The sequence below is a fragment of the Mesoplodon mirus genome (assembly GCF_964341445.2).
Source record: "Mesoplodon mirus genome assembly, chromosome: 17".
Lineage (NCBI taxonomy): Eukaryota > Metazoa > Chordata > Mammalia > Artiodactyla > Ziphiidae > Mesoplodon > Mesoplodon mirus.
Genome location: NC_138993.1, coordinates 78,306,880 through 78,324,656, shown reverse-complemented (window position 1 = coordinate 78,324,656; position 17,777 = coordinate 78,306,880). Strand labels below are relative to the sequence as shown.

The window sequence follows — 17,777 nt, the reverse complement described above, 5'->3', positions numbered from 1 at the left end:
CTGCGCGCTTAGGTCTTGTTTCTCCCAAGTCTGTTCCCATTTCTCTTTCTCTGTTCCTAATTTTCCAAATATTTTTTATATTTTTCAGTTTCGTTAGATGTATTTTGTATAAGTCGCGTGCAGTCTTTTCTGAAGGAAGGTGGGGCTGTACATAATAACTAAGAGTTAAAACTTCAAATCCTCCAGATTATTCCCGAGTCTTCCAGCTTTAAAGAGACACAACCTGTGACTGGGGCCAAGGGTGACTGGCGGCATGCGCTCCACACCCAGGGTCCGTGGGCGGAGCCATGGGTCTGAGGCCGGCCCCACGGCCTCAGAGGGTTAGGACGCTCGCTGGACGGATGGTTGGAGACAGCAGCTGCGCTCGCCCCGCGCTGGCTCCCAACCTGCGCTGGCTCCCGACCTTGGCTCCTGGTCCCGCCCCAGGACAATTTGAGGCCACGTTTTGGGCCGGCAGATGGCCCTGTGGCAGGTGTGGGTGGGTTTCCGGACCTGAGGGAGGTTAGCACCCTCGTCCTGCCCCCTTGGTGGGCCGCGTCCTGCCGCATGTGTCTGCACGGCACCTCCCACCCCTTCCCCGGATGGGGCTGGGGACGCTGTGCTCTCAGCCGGTGGCGTTCCCGACGACCACAGAGGGACAGAGTGTGGAAAATACCCTAGAAGCCGCCGTGAGCTGCTCCGTCCCGTCAGGGTTACAGCGCTTCCCTCATTTCAGGATCCTTTTCTCATCGGCCTGTGTTTTCGCGCTGCCTTCCCCAGAGGCGGCTTCCACGCACTAACTGCCAGGCCAACGTCCTCTTGCATTTGTGAGACGTCTTCGAAGGCCTGTGCTGTGCCAGGCCCTGGGGGAGGGGCCAGCCTGTGAGGACGATCAGAGCAGAGTGCTCCCTCCAGGGCCTCCCCTCGTCGGGGATCACAGCCACGTACAAATCGTGCAGTCTGAGGCCTTTGTGACGGTGCATGTGTGGGTAGGGTGGGGCTGGGGGGAGCCTTGGCTATTCACTCAGGAACTTGGACCCAGACCCCTCCCAGAATCCTTCGAATCCTGTTCCTCCTCCCGGGCACACCGCCCCACCTTGCAAAAGGCCACCGTGGACTTGGACGTCCCGACTCCTGGCCTCCCACATGCCCTCTGACAAGTCCAGCCTGACAGCCTCCCAGGGCTCAGGGCTGCGGGCCTGCGTCTGCTGGGAGCACCTGACCCCCAGGGCCTTTGCACCTACTGTCCCCTGCTGCCTGCTTTACCTCCCTGCTTTCCCCACTGAGCTTAATTAACTCTGGGTCGCCCGTCTGATCGCAACTGGAGGATCGTTTATCTCGAGGGCTCTCTCCTGACCCTCCCTTTGGCCTCCTCCCTCACACAGCCCCTGTGCTTTGTGTTCACTCTTGTCTTTCTTGCTGGCTGGGAGCTCACGAGAGCAGAAACTATGTCTGGGCCACTGTGTCCCCAGAACCTAGGACAGTGCCTGGTACTGAGGAATGTTTGTTGAGTGAATAATAAACAGGAAAGGCAGTGGAGGCTCCGAGAAGCCTCACGGGGGAAGTAACATCTGCCTGGAAGGAGGAGGAGGGGTCCCTGGAGTGGTCAGGCTGGGGGGGGTACATTTCAGATGGACAACAGCACATGCAAAGGCCCCGAGGCAAGTCTGGGGATGTGGACGGGAGAGTGGGCAGGGTATGCTATGGCGTCTTGTACAAAGCCCATCCCGCCCAAAGAAGGAGGAGGCCCAGAGGAGCCAACGCGTCTGTGTGACAGCCACGTCCCACTTCAGGTGTCCTGGGGGAGGCAGGTGGTACAGTGCCTTTGCTTTTCCAGGGGGACCCCAAGACCCCCAAAAGGCAGTGCCCTGGCCCGGGTGACCAGGGCTGGCCCAGCCGAGCCACGCAGCCTCCTGTGTCCCCCCTTTGCTCCCACTCGGCCCCAGGCTGGTTGGCGTGGACAAGAGTGGCCCTCGCAGTTCAGGCAGGAGGCCCTGCCACGGGGCCCCCTGAGCCCGCTCTTGCCCCTCAGATGTTCCAGGTCATCCAGCCCGAGCGGGCACTGTACATCCAGGCCAACAACTGCGTGGAGGCCAAGGCCTGGATCGACATCCTCACCAAGGTGAGCCAGTGCAACCAGAAGCGCCTGGCTGTCTACCACCCGTCCGCCTACCTGAACGGCCACTGGCTGTGCTGCAGGGCCTCCTCAGACACGGCCGCCGGCTGCTCCCCCTGCACCAGGTAGGCTGTGACTGGCACCCCAGCCCCGGGCGGGGATAAGTGCGGGGCTGGGTCCCCCGTCTTTAGTGACCTTTAGATAACCAGCGCCACAACTGACCCCTCCCCCCCTCCGCCTCTCGCGGTGTCTGGGCAGCGGCCTCCCAGCAAACATCCAGCTGGACATCGACGGGGACCGAGAGACTGAGCGCATCTACTCTCTCTTCAGCTCGTACATGAGCAAACTCGAGAAGATGCAAGGTGAGGCGGGGCGGACGGGGGTGAGCCCTGGGGGCCGCCAAGGGCTGCGCGCGGTGTCGTCATTTATAGCGCTGATGGGGAAAACGTTTCTGCGGGTTGAGTGGCTATCTGGGGGGCAGCTACTTTGATAACAGGTTCCATGGGTCATTTTAAGATGGCAGTTAGCTTGCAACCTCTGAGCTGCCAGATTCTTGAGAAGATCCTATGTCTTAATAACCTCCCACGCCTCCAAACAAGGAGTTTCATTCTTCTGTGTTTTCCGGAGGGACGTGTGCACGTGTGTGTGTGTGGACCCGTGTGTGAGTGCGCGTGTCTGTGCCTGCCCAGCAGCTCCAGGCGTATCTGTGCAACTTTGTTTTCCTGCATTTCGTTGCTCTCCATGCCCTGCAGAATGAAGCAGTGTAGGTGGGGCAAGTCAGGAGACCAGGGGGCCGCTTGGGCTGTAGCAGGAGAGGCAGATGCAAGACGAGCTGGGGGGCGGTGAGCTGCTTGACCCTGCACTGGGGCTGGCGCCTCTCAGAGCTGCTGTTAGAGATTCTGTGCTGGGCCCTGTAGCCCCCTCAGAAGGTGCCTGGAAACAAGCCTGTTGGACTCTTTTCCTTTTCGTCTCCTGGTCAGTTGTGGGCCACAGCCTGGAGGGCACTTTAGCCATGCCTTGGTGAGCATGCAGCTGCCCGCCCATGTTCTCCAGACCCCCCACCTCCCTCTCTGCCCCAGCACCACGCGGCAGACCCCTGTGCCTTTGCCCCTGATGCGCCCCTCGTCTGGCTAACACCGTGTGTCCTGTGGGGGCCCCTCCTGAGCTTATCCTGCCCCCGCGCGGACAGCCTGTGCTGATCTCTGTCATTACGATGATACCCTCTCAGATCTGTTCACCAGCGACACACATGACCTTGAGAGGAGAGGCTGGTGTCATTCATCCCGGTGCCTGGCACACAGGAGGGACTCAGTACCTGTTTGCTGGATGTGTGGATGGATGGGTGGATGGGTGGGTGGATGGACAGTCAAATGGAAAGGGGTCTTGAACACCCAGCCTCCCTCCCAGGATAGCAGTGATCTTGACAAGGGTTCACGGAAGGTCAGCAGGATTGGAGACCTTACCACTCAGTTCATGGAGGCACCAAAGCACTGAGTCACTTTCCACAGTCTTCAGGCCTCTGCCTGGAACCTCAGGGCTTTCTTGAGGCGGATACTGTGCTGTCAGGGGCTCTCATCTCCTTGAGACCCTCGTTTATGTCGGCCAAACTGCCCTGAGCACTCAGCCCGTGGGCTGACGACATACCAAGCCTCTCCTCCGGGCACAGCAGCCTTTCCGTGCTTGGAGACGGCTGTGTTCCGGTCGCCTCTGAGTCTGTCCCCCCACCTGCCTCACGGCAGGGACACCCACTCAGTGTCCCCCTGAAGTTTAGTGCCCAGTGCTTCAGGTGGCGCAGGGCCAGTGCAGGGCTGGGCGGGATCGTGTGCTGAAGGGCTGCCGTGGGGCCTGGGCTGCTGGACCGAGATCACGTGGCCAAGGTCCTGGTGATGGCGGCCGGCCACCCCGTCTGTGCCCTGGAAGGCAGCCTGCGCCCACACCTTCCCACAGGCATGATCAGGGGGCCTGGGAAGGTCTCGGGGTGACTTTCACAGACACGGAGCCGTGCTGCACGCGTGACCGTTAAAAAATCAGCATGAAGCCTTTTCACCCTCCCCCTGCGGCTCAGCCAGCACCTCGGTGCAGCTCATCAGCTAAGGGCCACCGTCTGCCCTTAGCAGGGACCAAGACGCACTTTTAGTCTTGCCCTTCCCATGTCACGGCACGGACATTGGGCTCACTGTCAGGGCCTCTGTGTCCTGTGTCACCCGGCCATTGGGTGTCCTCCCGACTTTGATATCTGCCCCCCAGTGTCGCCGGCAGGGGCCACGCTCGCTGTCCTCCAGTCCTTGGGACGCGGCTTGTCGGTCAGCAAGTCCGCCTTTGGACTGTCCCGCGTCTGCCCTGTGCTCTTCCTCGTTCCCAGGGCTGTTTTAGAAACGTGTACCTGCCGCCAGCTGGCACCAGCACGCGCTCCAGCGTTGCCCAGGCTTGGTTTGGGGAACCCCGTTAACGAGGAGCAGAGGGTGAGCTTGCCGCCCGGCCCCGTGGATGCTCCGGGTCTGTTTTGGGTCCAGGCACGAACCTTGTGTCTGACGTTGGGCCCAAAATTAAAACCTGCTCCCCAGCCTGGTCCTGGGACCTCCTCCCGGGCCTGTCCCGGCTCCCGCCCCCGCGGCCACACTCCTTGGCGCCCTAGCATGGGATTCCCCACGACGCACAGGCCTCAGGGCATCCGCTGCAAGACCAACTGGGCACACGGCCCCCTCCTCTGAGAAACGGCAGCGACGGGCCCCACCCGCCAGGCTGGCCCAGGGGCCGCGTGGAACAACCCCTGTGAAGCGGTTCACGCAGCCCCTGAGCTGAGGCAGCCGGGCGTCCCTGCCTGTGTCCCGACCCCGCCACTGCCCGTCCCCCCGCATGAGATCGCGGTCCTTTGGTGATTCCCGTCCTGCTCCTCAGCTGCCCTGTTTCCCAGAAGGGTTCACTGAGGCTCGGGAGCTTGAAGGACTCGCTCAAGGCCAAGCAGTTACAGCCAGAGGGGATTTGGGGAGGACATGCAGGCAGCCGGGCTCCAGGGGCGTCACCAGTGTGGCTCACCCTCGCCCTGGGTGCTCCCGCCCCGGTCTCTGTGCCTTTATCCCTCGCGTGTGGAGCCCTTATCTTTCTCACGTCATGTTCCCATTTCCTTGAAATTTTGAATCTTCCCAGGTTCCCTTTGCACAGACTTGTGATTTTTCAGTAAGAATTACGAGGTTTCCCTTGAGTTGGAAGTGAAGGCAGTAAAGCTTTCTGTGACGGTGACTCAGCACACGTCACAGGCCGTGCTGAAGGGGCCGATGCCAGCTCACCTGGGCCGGGCACCTGGTCTCTCTGTGGCCCTGGAGTGCAGGACTCAGCTCGGGTGTTTGTAGGCAGGTGAGGGGCCCGAAGGCCACAGCGTGGTCTTCAGCAGGAGTGAGGTGGTCGGATGAGAAAGGTATCTGTTGAGCAGGTGGGGCGATGGAGGCCCTCAGAAGCTGCTAGCACAGACTGGCCGACAGGTGACGGCTGAGAGGATGGCTTCTTGTCCACCCTGCGCCCTGCAGGTCCCTGCCGTGGCGTGTCCTCGTAAATGTGGGGTAGAGCCCGGCACACCTTTCTAGGGTGGGGCTTCTCGAACGCATCTCCCCAGACTGACCCTGGGTGACCCCACCGGTCCTTGAACCAGCCTGGCTCAGGCTCCAGGAGCAGCCGTCTGGGATCCTGGGCCAGGCTGCACAGAGCCCGGTCACCCTGGAGAGGGGTTGGGCCCTGGTGCTCAGCCTTGAACCCTCGGGGCTGCGGTTCCGGCGCTGCAGGCTTCTCCGGGGTTCAGGGTTGGCCCCACTCTTAGCGGCTCCTGTTTCGTGTGCGTTTGCGTGAGCGGTCGGCCCTTCCCCGTGTGCTCGGAGGGCAGCCTGTCCGCTCGCCCCAAACTGACCTCGGCCCCTGCCCCCGACGCTGCAGAGGCCTGTGGGAGCAGGTCTGTGTACGATGGCCCAGAGCGGGAGGAGTACTCCACGTTCGTCATCGACGACCCCCAGGAGACCTACAAGACGCTGAAGCAGGTCATCGCCGGGGTCGGGGCCCTGGAGCTGGAGCACGCCCAGCACAGAAGGGACAAGTTCAAGAGGACCAAGTACGGGAGCCAGTGAGTCCGGGGTCTTGGAGGCATGGGGAGCCGGGGAGGGGCCGCCTCGGGCCGCCTGCCTGTGGGGCGCGGCGGGCCCCCTGTCTGGCTTCACCCCCAGCGCCCTCTGCACCGGGTCCCCGGAGGCGCCTCCTGCCCCCGCCTCGCGACCCATGTGCTTCTGAAATTAAGCTTCCATCGTGGGCCAGCGGCCCTGCCCCTGGGAAGCACCTTTTGCCTCTCCGGGCTGGCTCTGGACCCCGGCACCCCCCCGCCACCGCATCCTGGGAGGGAGGGGTCGGCCGCAGAGGGGCAGGCGCAGCCGGGCCACCCGCGCTCTGTGCCAGGGGCTGCAGCTCCAGCTCTGGGCAGGCAACCAGGCGGCGCCCTCCTCCTGCTCGAAGCGTGTGGGTGACGAGAGCCTATGAGCACTTGGAGCCCATGGACCCGTGGCAGAGCCCGCCCCAACACCTGAGGCAGGAGCCCTGCGTGGGCCCAGCCCCCTCCCTGCTGGCTGCTTCCTTCCAGGGAAGACGTGGCTTGGGTCTGGGAAGGGAAGGGGGGCTCTGGGAGAGACCCTGACTCTGGCCAGGCTGCGAGGGTGCCCAGCACCTCTGGGGACGCTGACCATGCCTGCTGCCGGCTCCACAGACGTTCACATCACATTCTAGACCCCTTAACACCCTCTGTCAGATCCCACGTCGACCGTCTAAAAATGCCTTTTCTTAAACACGGCAGAGCCCGTGACTCACGGCTGCGCCAGCATCTGTCAGCTAACAGGGCACAGCGCCACGTGCTCACTGCAGGAGGCCATGGTCTCCCCACGCATGAACACATGTGCCCTGCATGTTGAGACCGGGGTCATGGGCTGTGCTTCCGCAGGCAGTTTTGGGCTAACTTCTTCCTTTGCTGGTCCATACTTCTCATATTTATTACGATGAACACGCATCACAAGCAAAGGTAGGAAAAGGTGATGACAACAACATACACATGAAAGGATGCTCAGCATCACTAATCATTAAAGAAACGTAAATCAAAACTACAGTGAGATATCACCTCACACTGGCCAGAATGGCCATCATCAAAAAATCTACAAACAATACATGCTGGAGAGGGTGTGGAGAAAAGGGAACCCTCCTGCACTGTTGGTGGGAATGTAAATTGATACAGCCACTATGGAGAACAGTATGGAGGTGCCTTAAAAAACTAAAAATAGAGCTACCATATGACCCAGCAATCCCACTACTGGGCATATACCCTGAGAAAACCATAATTCAAAAAGAGTCATGTACCGCAGTGTTCATTGCAGCTCTATTTACGATAGCCAGGACATGGAAGAAACCTAAGTGTCCATCGACAGATGAATGGGTAAAGAAGATGTGGCACATATATACATTGGAATATTACTCAGCCATAAAAAGAAACAAAACTGAGTTATTTGTAGTGAGGTGGATGGACCTAGAGTCTTTCATACAGAGTGAAGTAAGTCAGAAAGAGAAAAACAATACTGTATGCTAACACATATACATGGAATCTAAAAAAAAAAAACCAAAAAACGGTTCTAAAGAACCTAGGGGCAGGAGAGGAATAAAGACGCAGACGTGGAGAATGGACTTGAGGACACGGGGAGGGGAAAGGGTAAGCTGGGACGAAGTGAGAGAGTGGCATGGACATATACACACTCCCAAATGTAACATCGATAGCTAGTGGGAAGCAGCCGCATAGCACAGGGAGATCAGCTCGGTGCTTTGTGACCACCTAGAGGGGTGGGATAGGGACGGTGGGAGGGAGGGAGACACAAGAGGGATGGGCTATGGGGATATATGTATACATACAGCTGATTCACTTTGTTGTACAGCAGCAACTAATACACCATTGTAAAGCAGTTCTACCCCAATAAAAATAAAAAAACAGGCAATGGCAGTTCAGAGGCGCACCAGCCACAGGGCAGCGCACGCTCACGTTGCTCTCCCTACACCCCCGCAGGGAGCACCCCATCGGAGACAAGAGCTTCCAAAGCTACATCAGGCAGCAGTCTGAGACCCCCGCCCATTCCATGTGAAGCCCGCGGGACCCCCTGTCCCAGGATGGTGCCCTGCACTGCGCCGGGTGAGCCCATGTCCAGGAAGGAGAGAACACCAGACCAGAGGGCAGCTCCTCAGCTTGCAAGCCGACAGGGGTCGAGCTTGTGAACTTCTGAGGCTCCCGGGCCATTTCTGGGTGGCTGTGCACTTGATCACGCCAGTAGCAGGCAACCTGAGCTGGCATTTCGGGAACAGGGTGCCAGCGACACCGCGGCCTGCAGAGCGTGTGCCCTGTGCTGCGTGCACGTTTGTCTCCACTGGTCTGTGGCGCCCGCACCGTGGAGCCTTCCGGCACTAACGTTCTGCTTCAACTCAGCGGGGATGTTGTGAGCGTTATTCTTTTCCTATGAGCCAGCCGTGGGCGGCCACCAGCACAAGGCCTCCTGGTTTCAGCTTTTGACGTTTGTATCGGTCCTGGCCAGAGGGTCGGAACCGCACGGAGATCCCAGTTTGAGGATGCCCTCGCTCTCTGGGGACATGGGGTCCTTTTGCAGAGAGATTTCCTAGGGGTCCCAGCCTTCATTCCCGAGGTGGGAGCCCCCCTGCCTGCTGCTGATACGCATCCACGCAGCCGCCACATCAAGCAAAGTTGTGTTGTTTGCTGTCAGTGGGGCTAAAAGTAGAATCCACGTTTGCCACCCTGGTGGGAGTTTGGGGAAGGTTGTAAAAATAGAAATGTGCATTATTTTCAAGCTGTTTTTCTTAATGTTTTTAAAGGACTGTTTTTAACTAGCTCTTTGATATAAAGTAACTCAGAACATCCAGGCCTGTATGTGCCTCCATAGGACAGAAAAGGGAGTGGTTGTGTCTCATGGCAGCCAAGTAAAGGTCCCCGAGAGAAAACAGGGAGGGAGGCAGGGAGAAACCTGGGCCCGCACTGGGAGGCTCGGGAGTGGACACCGGGCCAGGGGCAGTGCTCGCTGTCTCTGAGGCCCTGGGGGCTGCCAGGGCTGCTGTGCTTTGGGGGTTGGGGGTCCTGACAAGCTTCTGCTGACTCCCCCGAAAGCCTCGGCTGCAGCCTGGCTTTGGAAAGGCCCTTTTAGACCCATAGGACCAGGTGCCACGTGCCCGTCTGTTCAGACTCGAGATCTAGATGGCAGATAGTAACATTGCCTGTTGTCACAAAAATGGTGGAGGAAAATGTTGCAAAAAAAAAAAGCTCCATATACGCAGCTATTAGGCTGCTCCAAACTGCAGTTTTTAATATGGATTTGTAATTTAATGTTTCTGTTTATAAGATACTAATGATTTGTGATGTATTTTACTGGCCAATTAAAACAGACCTTTTATTCTTTCTGAGACTGGCTTGGTTTCACATGAGCATCCACTGATACTGCACACGTGGAGATGGGGGGGTGTGGTGGAGTGGGGCAAGAGGGAGCTGGACGACATACCTGTGATAACAGGTGAGGTCCCCCTGATGACTGGTGGGGTCCCCCAGATGACAGGTGAGGTGCCTTGACAACAAATGTGGTCCCTCTGATGATAGAGGGTGTCCCCCTGATGATAGGACAGGTCCCCCTTACAACAAGTGTGATCCCCCTGATGACAGGCGAGGTCCCCTTAGCAACAGGTGTGGTTCCCCCTAGCGACAGGTGTGATCACCCTGACGACAGATGTGGTACCCATGGTGACAGGTGAGGTCCCCCTAGCGACAGGTGTGATCACCCTGACGATAGGTGAGGTCCTTTTCACGACATGTGGGATCCACCTGACAACAGATTTGGTCCCCTGACAACAGGTAAGATTCCCCTGACAATAGGTGAGGTCCCTCTAATGACAGGTGAGGTCCCTCTGATGACAGGTGTGATCCCCCTGATGACAGGTGTGGTCCCCCTGATGACAGGTGAGGTCCCTTTGACACCTGATGAGATCCCCTTGACAACAGGTGTGGTCCCCCGACAGGTGAGGTCCCTTTGATGACAGGTGAGGTCCCTCTGGTGACAGGTGAGGTCCAGTTGTGGGGGTTTGGGTTGTGCTGGAAACCACAATGCTTCTGGGATGGAAAGGTGTGGAGTGCGGCCCTGTGAGGGCCATGGGGACCTCAGGGTGGACAGAGATGGCGTCAAGCTCAAGGAGGGTGGGAAAGGCAGGGTCCCTCATGTCTCCGAGCACTCAGCAGCGGGGTGTGTGCTCGAGGGCCAGTCACAGATCAGTGTCCCGAGGGAGGGGGAACAGGAGGCTGGTGGCCTGAGGGGAGACAGAGGGAGCTCAGTGCTGTTGAGCAGATATGGCTGCACCCCTTCGAAAGGCGGAGGGGAGGAGCTGGATGCACAATATGGGGGACCCGCCCCCCCCCGGGGAAAAATGCCTCTTCTCATCTCCTTTCTCCTGTCTTTTCTCCATTTGGTTTCCACTCAGTTGTCTTTTTAAGTCTAGCGCTGGTCGGTCGCCTGGTATGAGAGAGTCGTGGGGGGAGGGTGGTGGGATCTGGCTCTGGGGAAGCCGGGTCAGGCCTTCAGGGGTGCCGCAGCCCTGAACCGAGGACAGTGGTGATGAGCCTCCTTCCCAGGTGCACGTGGACTTGGGGAGGAAAGTGCTGTCCTGCTGCTCTCCAGCTCCTCCTGTCTGCTCTGGGTGGGGGCCAAGAGGTTCAGACGCCCCAAACACGAGCGTCCACGGCAGGGCCGCAGGGCAGCTCCCAGGGGCCTGGGCAACTCAGATTCACACGCAGGCCCAGGCCCAGCGGAGAGAGTTGGGGCTGGTGGGGGCAGGTAACGAGCTCTGCCCACGTTGGGGTATGTGGGAGGACTGAAAAGAGAAAACCTGGGAGAATGAGAACCCAAAGCCCCACTCCTAGGATCCCAATCTTTTGCGCCCCAATCTGTGCCCACTGACTTTCTCCAGACCACCTGTTACCTCAAGAGAGAGCTGGTTCAGCTGCCTGCCGTCCTGGCTTCATCTGTCTCCCCCCCGAGACAGCCTCTGAGCAGCATCCACGGCGGCACCTGAACCGGCCCCTGGCTGGCGGAGCCGAGGCCTCCTGGGAGCTAAGATGCTGGGAGCTTGTTTAGGGAACGGAAAAAGGGAGTCAGTCACTTTTACTTCGTTCTGCACATTTATGACACCCTTGTGCTGTCGGCTGGGTGCCCAGGAAACACCTGCTATGATTTGTCCCCCGTGGTCCCAGATGAGAAGAAAAACTTGTGTTGAATAGATTATCAGCAACTTTCTGTTAGGCTGTGTTATAGGCTGAACTGTGACACCCCAAAATTCATGTGTGAAGTCCTGGTCCCCAGGACCTCAGAAAGTGACTGCCTTTGGAGATGGGCCTTTAAAGAGGTGATTAAGGTTACATGAGGTCACTAGGGTGGCCCTGATCCAGTCTGACTGGTGTCCTTTTAAGAAGAGGAGGTCAGGACACAGACACGCACAGAGAACGACCCCGTGAGGACACAGGGAGGAGACGGGCATCTACACCCTGAGGAGAGAAGCCTCAGGAGGCCAGCCCTGTCCACGCCTGGACTTCAGACCTCCGGGCTCCTGACCCAGAAAGCAAATGTCTACTATGGAAGCCGCCCGAGCGAGCCTTTGGTCACGGCAGTGTCAGCAAACAGCTCGACTGAAAACGCAGAGGAGGGTTTCCTCGGCACAGTTCAGAGGTACCTGTCCGCAGACGGCTGCCCTCCGAAGCTGCGTTTGCGTGAATCTCCCCTCGTCTGGAGGGGGGAGGACGCAGGACGCCACCCAGGGCCCAGGCCGCCAAGTGGAGTCCCCGCCGTGACCTCCGAGTCCTTCGTCCCTGCTAGGAATCAAGAGATTCACCTGAAGGCTCAGCAGACCCGACACCAGAAGCGCCTGCAGAGCCGCATGAAGGCCCCCGGCCACCTGGCCCTTTGCCGTCTCTGCTGAGAGGCAGGCGGCCCTAGGAGGAGGCCCCTCTGACCTAGGGCCAGTGCTCCGCCTCTGCAGTGATGTCACAGGGGCCACCTAGCAACGGGGCCCGGGCACACAAGGGCAGCTCCCCGTGGAGGGGTGGAAGCCATACGCTCCGTCTGAGGGCTGCGTGAGAGCCGGTCCTCCTTCTTTCCCGTGGCCGCACACAGGAGGCACCGGCTGGGCCCCGGGGCCCCTCCCTCGGCCGTGAGCCCCGGACACCTCAAGGCGGCCAGCAGGATGGCTGAGCTCCAGAGGAGCCAGAGTGTGGGCTGCCTGCACCAGAAGGGGGACCCCCCAAGCTGCATCAAGACGCTGTGCAAGGAGCTAGGTAGGGCCACGGGCGGGACGGGGCAGACCGCTCTCCCTGGGCCAGCGAGGGCCACACACCCACCCCCGCCCTGGACCCACTGCCCCTGCCTAAGATCCTAAAGGCCAGGGTGGGACGTGTCGGGCACTGGGGTCTGAGGGGCAGAGCCAGCCTGGGACTGTGTGGAGACATCCTGGGGGCCAGCCGGAGGGCCAGTCTGGGGCTGCAGGGGGGCAGCTGGAAGCTCTGTCGAGGGCAGGAGGAGGGGGTGAGGACAGAGACCTGGGCCCCGTGGCCTGCGAAGGCTCTGGGGACGTTGGGAAGACCGTTGGCACGTGAGGGCCAGCATGGGAAGTGTCTCAGGTTTATGAGGAGGCCCTGGGGTGAGCCCCAGTCCCGCTGCCAGAGCAGGGCCCTCACGGCCAGGGGCAGCAGTGAACCCACGGGCTGGGGGCCGCCCGTCTGCTCGTCACTAGTGTGGCCTTTACATTGTAAAGTGTGAGCATTTATACCCTGTGTCAGCCACGTGTCCCACTCCGGCATGTTTCTAACCCTGCGAGCGGGCCATGGCGTGGCCGAAGTGGGGACGGGTGCCCGAAACGCCCTGGTCCTTACGTGGACCTGCCCCTGGAAGGTCAGCTACCCCAGGGCAGTGGGCCCGAGTTGGCGGAAAGACGGGGTGACTGCCAGTCGCCGGCAGGATCCCAGCAGTTGTAGTTCACACCAGCAAGTGCCCTTTGCTGAGACTGTCGTGTAGGAAGTAAGTCTAAATGACTCTGTTAGGAAACAGAGCTCAGTAAGCGGGAAATGCGGTTTGCTTGTTCAAGCCCTAGGAGCGATTTCAAGAGGTCATTGTATAAACATATTTGTTCTTCTCTCAGCTTAAAAATCCAAAGCTGTGTTATCTCTGGAGGAGGGGGGGAAGGGGGAGCCAGCGGCCACAGCATAGGGGCCGCTGCATCTCCACTACCTCCGACCGATAAAAGTCCGAGCACAGGGCTTCCCTGGTGGCGCAGTGGTTGGGAGTCCGCCTGCCGATGCAGGGGACACGGGTTCGTGCCCCGGTCCGGGAAGCTCCCACATGCCGCGGAGCGACTGGGCCCGTGAGCCATGGCCGCTGAGCCTGCGCGTCCGGAGCCTGTGCTCCACAACGGGAGAGGCCACAACAGTGAGAGGCCCGCGTACCGCAAAATAAATAAATAAATAAATAAAAACGGACACACTTGCACACATTCACAGACATGCACAAGCACACACGTGTGCACACACGGGCTAGGGGCTGCTGAAGATTTTCCGGAAGAAGTCCACCGTAGATCCCTGCCAGAAAACCACTGAGCCGAATCATTCGGGCCCTTCCATCTGAGGTCGATGCAGTGCCTTTTCCGCTGAGAGCTGCGAAGTTCTGAAATACTCTCTGAAGACCCAAGGTCGCCCCACCCTTGGCCTTCAGGGCTTTGTTTCTAGGTGGCCAGGGCCGGCCTGGGGATGGCAGCACAGCCGTAGGTCAGCAGACGTCCCGGAGCCCGTGTGCGAACTGTGGATTGAGGAGGATGCACAGCACCTAGTTCTCACCCACAGGGAACTCAGACCAGAGACAAGGAACGTGCGCGGACGACCCAGCCCAGGGCCGGTGCCGAGTGCCAGGGAGGGTGGGCGTGACGGAAAGCTGCCTCCAAGGAAGGTCGCTTAACACTGGGCAGGGGGCCCAGGTCCCCATGAAGGATGGCGCTGGAGGATGGCAGGGGTCGGGGGACACGGTCCAGGGGAGGGACAGCATGCAAGACAGCGAGGACCAGCGACAAAGCAGGAACAGAAAGCAGGGCACCTGCCGGAGCCAGGCCCTCACCCCCTCTGTCCGGCAGGTATCCCCGGCCCCGAGGCCTGTGAGTTGAAAGGATCCCGAGTAGCTGATCTGGCCACCAAATTCTGTAGGAAGTCCTCCGGGACAGCGGCTTGCAGAGGCATCCTGCTGTGTCTCCTGTCAAAAACATTATTTAAAGCTTGGAGTCTCCCTGGGGCGGTGTTTCCATCGGGGCCAGGAGTCCAGGCTGTGTGTCAGGCTGGGGGGTGGAAACCAGGCCACTCTGGGGAGTCTGGAGCAGCTACGGGGACCGTCATCTCAGGCATCTTGGGCTCAGAGGTGACTGCACAGAAACGGGACCTGGAGCGTCTGCGACCTTGAGACCCCTCCCTCGGGGGCTTTCTCTTAGGTCCCAAAGCGGGTAGGAAACCCCCTTGAGGTCTGCGACCTCCGAGAAGCAGAAGCCTGCGTTTCACCAGGAAACCCCAGTGTCTTGCTCAGAGCTCACAGCTCACGAGGCTCACGCTGTCTTGCTGCGGTCACCAAAATGCAGCTTCCCCGTAATTGTTTACTGACAACCGCTCCATGCATGAGGCCGGGGCTGGATCCTGTACCCCTTTCTCCTCACCGGACAGAGACCTTTCCCAGCCAGAGGACTCCCACCGCCAGCAACGCCCCTCAGAGGAGCCAGGAGCAGCGTCCTGGAGGGGATGGTGTGGCTCAGATCTCACCTCCAGGGCTGGGTCGCCCCCTCCACTGGCCGCAGGCTGAGGCCCCCCACCCCCCCGGCCCTCAGCTCCTGCTGCTTCCAACCTGCTGCCACCAGGAGGACGCAAGGGGTCCCTGTGCCTGGCACAGTGACAGTAGAGGCAACACCAAGGCCTCCCGCCGCGTGCCACAGAGCGGGCAGAGGCCCTGCGGGGACCCTGTGGGGGGCAGGGGGCCTTCGACGCCCTGCACCGGCCTGCAGAGGGCTGATGTGAAGAGTCGGGGCGGGCAGCCTCCTGGGCCGGGGATGCGCGAGAACGCCGGTCAGAACTGGGGCGGCAGTGCCCACACCCCGCAGGTGGCCCGTCAGCATCCTCGCAGGCTGACGACAGACCCGCTGCTTCCTCCTCAGAGCCTGAAGATCAGGGGAAGGACGTCAGAAGCGACATGGAAGATGCCCGCTGGTGAGTGGCCTTGGTCCAGCGGAGGCAGCTGTGCAGAGATGTGGGGAGGACACGGCAGGCCGGGGTGGGAGTGGGCGCCAGGTTAAAGACCTGGTGGGTGGGGGGTGCTCGAGGGAGGCCAGGGTGTCCGGAGAAGACCTCGAGGCTCAGACAGGAGGGTCGGGGGCCGGTGACCCAGGGGGCTCGCAGGGCCTCAAGCAGCCCCCCACCGGCATCCCCCCAGCCCAGCATCTTGGGGCCGGCGCCTATCGCTGCAGACCTTCCCCCTCGGATCCCCGGGCAGGAGGCATCTCACCCGAGAGCCTGCCGGGGCTGCCGGCGTCCCTTGTGTTGGGGCAGGTCGGGGTGACGGCTCCTCAGGGAGGTCAGCTCAGCAGCCCTGCCGCGTCCTTCTCCGCTCTGCCCACCCCTCTACCTGGGTCTGCCTCGCCCACTGCCCACCAGCCCCGCCCTGCTGACCCAGGGGCGCCAGTGCCCAGGAGGGAGGAAGGTGTCGTCTCCAAAGCCCTGCTTGCACCCGCTGCAGCCAGGCGAGCCCGGAGGAGCAGCACCAGGACGCCGCTGGGCAGGTGCAGGGGCATTGGAAGGAGGCGGAGCCTGAGGCCAGTGGCCAGGAGGAGCCGGGCGGCAGGGAGGGCGCAGACAAGCGCGCCCTGGAGGCCAAGGTCAGGAGTGGTCCTTTAATGTGCACGCGCTGCCGGCCCTGCGCGTGGGAGTCCTGCCTCAGTTTATCTGTTTGGTGTCTTCTTACAGGAAGGAGAGCCAGAGTCCGTACAGCTGGGTGCCCTTCTGGAAACAGAGGCAAGAGCTTTTCACTTCAGTAACGGAGTCAGAAGGGGAGGCCTGTCAGGCACAGTCCTGCCAAGGACGCGTGGGTTGGACCAGGCCCCGCCTGAGCTGCCTCAGTGCCCTGTCTGTGCTCCTGGCTGGCGCCGGGGCACCTTAACCCCGGCTTGCCAAACAGCACAGCTGCTGAGGAAGCGGGGACCCCGACAGGAGGTGACCCTCAGCTTGCCCTTGTCAGGGAGCCCCAGCTCCGGCCCATCGCAGCCCAGGGGCAGCGCTGCTCACAGGACCCTGTCCGAGAGAGGCTTTCCTTCCCCTTCCCGATCCGCATGCGGTGGGGGGGGGGAGGGGAGCTGGGCTTGGCCTGCGTCCAGGGCCCCTGGGATCCCCTCCACTCCCCAAAACACTTCTCCCAGTGTTGACTAAACTGCTACCACTGGGCTAAGCCAAGGTGCCTGGTCAGAGACCTGGGGGCCGCTGCACCTGAGCCCCCCAGGCCTTCCCAGCTCACTGTGTGTCTCTGCAGCTCGGGCACTGCCCAGGTGAGCAGGCCTGCAGTGGACCTGGAGGGTCCACCCAGCTCTGGGCATCACCGGCCCTGATTCTCAGGGGGCAAAGCTGGGGGAGACCCTCTGAGTTCTCAGGGACCTGATGGGAGGTGAGCAGGGAGGGTTGGGAGGCCACATCCCTCCTCTCCCTCTGCCAGAGGGCACCTTACCAACCACACTGTCAGCAGGTCCCACCACACACGGCCAGTGTCTGGTGGGCTCAGTGTAACGCCCAGACCCTGGGCACCACCTCAGGAATCTGTGTGCCTCCCTGGCTCACCCAAGCCCACCATCCACGCCTCTTTGGTTTCTATCCACAGAAATCATCTGTGTTTGTGGAGGTTGATCTGGGAGACCAAGCAGAGGAGGTAAAAAAACCCCAAAGTTCACAAAGCCAAACCACCCACCGGGAAACGCCTTGCTTGGAGCCATGCGGCATTCCCAGAAGCTTGCCCCGGGCATGGGTGTGCTGGAGGCTGAGGCAGAGATGGGGCCCCGGGGTTTGGAGACTGGCCAGGGGACCAGAGAGCACCTTGCTTCTTTCTCATTTTCCCTCACGCCAACCGGCACACATTCCTGCACCTCCATAGATACCAGGGCCTGGGTCATCCCTCGAGGTACCCAGGGGCCCTGAGAGCCTCTTGTGAGATTGTGCTGGGGTGGTGAAAGGGCACAAGCTGAGGAGCTGGGAGACCCAGCCTCCACAGCTCTCCAGGGAATGCTCAAACAAGTCACCATACCTCTCCATGCCTCAGTTTTCTCATCTGCAAAATGGGGATCTTAGTAGCACCCACAGCCCAGCATTGTTTTGTGACACCCTCAGAACACTGCCTGGTACCCAGAAAGGCCCAGCATTAGATACCATCTTCACCATCTACACCACCACCGCCATCATCACTATCTTCATCACCATCATCAAAACCGCCACCCCGATCATCATCATCATCGCCATCAGCACCACTATCTCCATAACCTTCATCACTATCGCCATCAGCTGCACCACCACAGTCATCATCAC

The 17,777-nt window shown here is 60.4% G+C and overlaps 1 protein-coding gene across 1 annotated transcript in view; it reads left to right on the top strand.

The window, feature by feature from the left end:
• The window catches only part of RASA3 (RAS p21 protein activator 3), an 86,458-nt gene extending 78,086 nt beyond the window's left edge, over positions 1-8,372 (top strand). The window contains exons 21-24 of the mRNA XM_082602662.1: positions 2,012-2,220; positions 2,354-2,457; positions 6,020-6,203; positions 8,169-8,372. Of these exons, the coding sequence (XP_082458788.1) occupies positions 2,012-2,220; positions 2,354-2,457; positions 6,020-6,203; positions 8,169-8,244 (573 nt within the window). The 3' untranslated portion in view covers positions 8,245-8,372. The remainder of the gene's footprint in view (positions 1-2,011; positions 2,221-2,353; positions 2,458-6,019; positions 6,204-8,168) is intronic.
• The last annotated feature ends 9,405 nt before the right edge of the window (positions 8,373-17,777 follow it).